At 39.1% G+C, this 3,844-nt stretch overlaps 1 protein-coding gene across 3 annotated transcripts in view; it reads right to left on the bottom strand.

Annotated features, from left to right (window-relative positions):
* Nucleotides 1-3,844, bottom strand: part of LOC114062386 (tubulin beta-2 chain) — an 18,169-nt gene that overhangs the window by 11,395 nt on the left and 2,930 nt on the right. Inside the window, exon 5 of one of the 3 annotated variants that reach the window (XM_027893718.1) lies at nt 3,544-3,844. This exon is cut by the window's right edge and continues 1 nt beyond it. The exons of the other annotated variants lie outside the window; for them this stretch is intronic. Coding sequence (XP_027749519.1) covers nt 3,777-3,844 — 68 coding nt within the window. The 3' untranslated portion in view covers nt 3,544-3,776. Of the gene's footprint in view, nt 1-3,543 lie in introns of those variants that run through there. 3 annotated transcript variants of the gene reach the window in all.

Below are 3,844 nucleotides of genomic sequence, written 5' to 3'. Positions count from 1 at the left end.
TCACAGTTTCTTTAAGCACATAGTGCTTGCTTGCACACAGAGAAGAACCTATTAGCACTATACTCTTTTGAAGTAAGTGGCACATGATATCATCATCCATGAGATTTCCCTGCACAGACGAGGGGATTGCCCCATTTTTTGCAGAGAATTTTCTGGAGAGGAGACCAAACATCTGGATTCTATTCTTTCTCCAGGTTATAAATCCCATTGCTACTTTGGTTTACTGTGTTCTTTGCCTCATACCTTCTGGAAAGATACATCTGTCAGCAGGATGGACCTCAGGTTTGATTCTTAGATTAACACACATCCAGGACAATTGTATGCCTAATGCAACCCAATTTCTGATGTATATAGGCACTTCACATATGTTGGGAAGAAGAAAATCATTATTGCTCCTCCCTGACAGAATGGAAAACATCTGTTGGAAAACAGATGTTGGCCTATACTACCTTTAAGGGTTTTGAACAAACCACATACTGTACTACATTTCCACAACACTGTTGCTTTAGTGGTTTAGACTGAGGTCTTAGAACTAAGCAGGGAAGAGAAACTGGGAGATATGGCATCCTAATGCCATTTCTATACAAATTAGGCCTACATTTTACCTAGTTGTTTTTAGAACCTTATTTATCTTTACCATCTTGCATTTACCAGCAGACAAGCATTGAGTTGTTTGCCTTGGTCAATACATGTTACTAACATGCTTAAAAATGCCACTAATTCAACAAAGGGAATAAATAAATAAATAAAGTGTTCCCTTCCCAACACTAGCAGGTCCAGTTGTCAACAGAGGAGAATGCTTCCCTTCAGGCCACAACTGATATACTGAAATGAAAATATATTGCTTTATATTAACTTCTGTCTCAACATAAAACAGTCATTGTAAGTGGTTTAAGCTGCACACCACTAAGTCTGTATTATCTACACCCATTTCTTCTAAACAGATTGTCTCATGCAGGACCTTTAGCCCTAGATATGTTGTTCATCACATGGGCAAATACAAATCAACACCCAGGAGAGGTTAAGGTAGTCAGATTGCCTAATCTGAAATTCTTTCAGTGGTTCTGCTTTCTTTGTGAAACAGAAAAATTGCAACTACATGCATGTTAAGACACCTCTTTGTTGTTTGGCATACAGCAGTCATCCAGTTTTTATAGTGAATGTTCTCCTGGGCAATAAATGCAGCTAAAGCTCAAACATAGAAAAGAAAAAAAAAAAAAAAAGTACTGTATCACCCAGGCCCAGTATGAGACTCACCCTCGATTATATTTACTTACTGTTCCAACCAAGCTTTGGACCTTCAATTAAATCTTTCAGCATTCCCTTTACTTATGTTTCTCTCAACTTGTACTGAAATGAGGGTTTGATATTTTTTTTTCTTAAATTGTTATGACTGGCAAATAAGCTGAGTAGGATTTATGAAAGGATACGTTTCTGTCAAAGTATTTCTATTTATGGTTTTTCTTCCCCTAGAACAAAAAAAAAAAAAAAAAAAAAAAAAAAAAAAAAAAAAAAAAAAAACAAAAAAAAAAAAAAAAAAAAAAAAACCACAAACAAGCAAACAAACAAAAAACCCCACAACCAAAAAACCAAAAAAAAACCCAACCAGAAAAAAAACAGAATACAAGCAGCAAGCCATGTAGGATGGTGCCCTAGTTTCTAGTAAGGGAGCTGTAATGAAATGTGTCACTTGGGTAGCTATATTTAAGGGTTAGCTATAGACGGAGTGTAATTACACTATGAATTAGAAGCTAGACATGCTGAACACTAGTGAAACCTGCTACGGTGTCACAGCTGAAAGGAAGATATTTACTATCAAAGACGAGCTTCTCATCTTTTAGTGAAACTTTGTTTAGATTTGCTTGCTGGCTCAAAGCTATATGATAAACAGTTTCAAGTGCAACCTAGAGAGGTAATTTCAAGGCACGGTTACTTTGGCAACCAGATAAAGTGTTATTTTCCCAAAGGGCCTGAGGCAGCATGCATTAACTAGGTTACTAAAACAACCTCAATTTGTCTAATATTTAATCCTGGGACTGCTCAAGTGCTAAGAAATACAAGTACTGTTGTGGGTATGCACGGCTGTATTTGTTTACTGACATTTCAGGCAGTTTAGGCGCTTCTCACTCCTTTGTACACCAGAAACCAAGCCTACAGATGAGAGAAAAGCAAGTGGCTGTTGTCCTGCACACCGAGTTAACAGGCCCATCAGCAAAGGAACAGGGTACTCTCAGAGCAGTGTCCACAGGCAGTGGAGTCAAAACAGGCAAGATATTAGTTATGCACAGCAGCTCCCTTTTAATTCTCTATTCCAGTAATGCCTTGCAAGCATTTCACTAAAGGATCACAATAGAGGCTGCACAAATGTGCATACCAGCTCTTTCAGAGCAGTAAGGACCACAGTAATTGTAGCACCGGTAGCAGTTCTCAAAGCAACACTTTTTTTAGTACAAGACCACTCCCCTAAGTGGTGTTTGGATTGACTAAGACTAAACTGTTGGGTTACTGCTACACTCCATGAGGGATTTTTGTAAAAGTAATAGAGTCTGTGAGACTTTGCTAACTACTGACAACAACATAGATTCATTAGGGTTCTTGCAACCTACAAGCACAGAAACATAAATGCCCCTTCCCTCACTGTAAGGAAACCACACTTACCTTTGCAAAGATGTTCAACAGGGTGCTGCTGCACTTCCCTCCCCTGCCTGGGTAGAGGTTCATTTCCTGCCACGGGGACCAGGAGCAAATAATTGTCCTGTAAACATGTAACTTGGAGACAGCTATTGCCAGGGTATCTACAGGTGACTACTCTAAGATGATATGTTATGCTCTGGACAGCCTTTTGAGACATGTCACCTAGAAATATGTCCATCACCTCATATATCCTAAAGGAAATTGATTGTCTCATAGAGTCAATCCTTTTACAGTTAAGGGCAGGCTAGTTGCTCTTTTTGGGAAACACATGAATTTTATTCCCAAAAAGAAAGTTCAGGTCTTGAGCTCTCAAGCTGCTAGTACAGACCTATGCTTCTCTGCATGCAATTTTTATAATTAGAGAGGATAGCTGGGGGAAGATATCAAGTCAAATCACAGTCAGGCACCCATATGTATGCACTATAGACCCTGGAACAAGTTAAATAAGCTGCTGAATGGCAGTGGGGAAGCCTGCAGCTATCCTGTCAAATCAGTTTTGACAGCTTGTAATGTGGAATTCAATACCTTCTCTCTGACCTCACTAGCATGTATGTCCATAAATAGGAGCTGCAGGATTCTCAAGTGCAGTGTCTTGTTTTTACTAGCTAGAGCAGCTTTCACCCCAACAATTAGATAAGTTGTTACACAGGAGAGCTTTCATATATTAGCTGTCATCTTTAGCTGAGCTACTACAGTTTCCACGTGCTGCTAAATTAACAGCCTGAGAATTCTTGTTTTATTGAGCTTAACCTTTCACTGAGGTTAGGGAATAAACTGAGAAGTAAAGTTACAGAAAACTACACAGGAATTACTTGCTTAATCTAGAGAGAAATAAAGCAGAGGAGACAGTTTAGGACACAAAAAGCCTTTATGTTTGAGAAGTTAACCATTTCAACAGAAGACTCTGAAGTATTTTTGCAACTACTGTTACATTGGACAGTCAAGGATACAAAACTGCTGACAGAAGCAACAGTGGAGAGCACCAAATTAAAAAATGCATGCTTCAGCACAACTGCACAGATTCCTTCTCTCAATGAATACTTGCCTGCTCAGACTATACTTAATGCCTACCCATCTCAACTTTACGCCTCATCCTCCTCTCCTTCCTCTTCAAACTCCCCCTGCTCATCAGCAGTGGCATCCTGGTATT

The sequence above is a fragment of the Empidonax traillii genome, unplaced genomic scaffold, assembly GCF_003031625.1.
Source record: "Empidonax traillii isolate 1590-97213 ecotype Southwest subspecies unplaced genomic scaffold, ASM303162v1 scaffold403:size524366, whole genome shotgun sequence".
Lineage (NCBI taxonomy): Eukaryota > Metazoa > Chordata > Aves > Passeriformes > Tyrannidae > Empidonax > Empidonax traillii.
The sequence above is the reverse complement of the archived record's forward strand: the minus strand, read 5'-3'. Positions and strand labels throughout refer to the sequence as shown.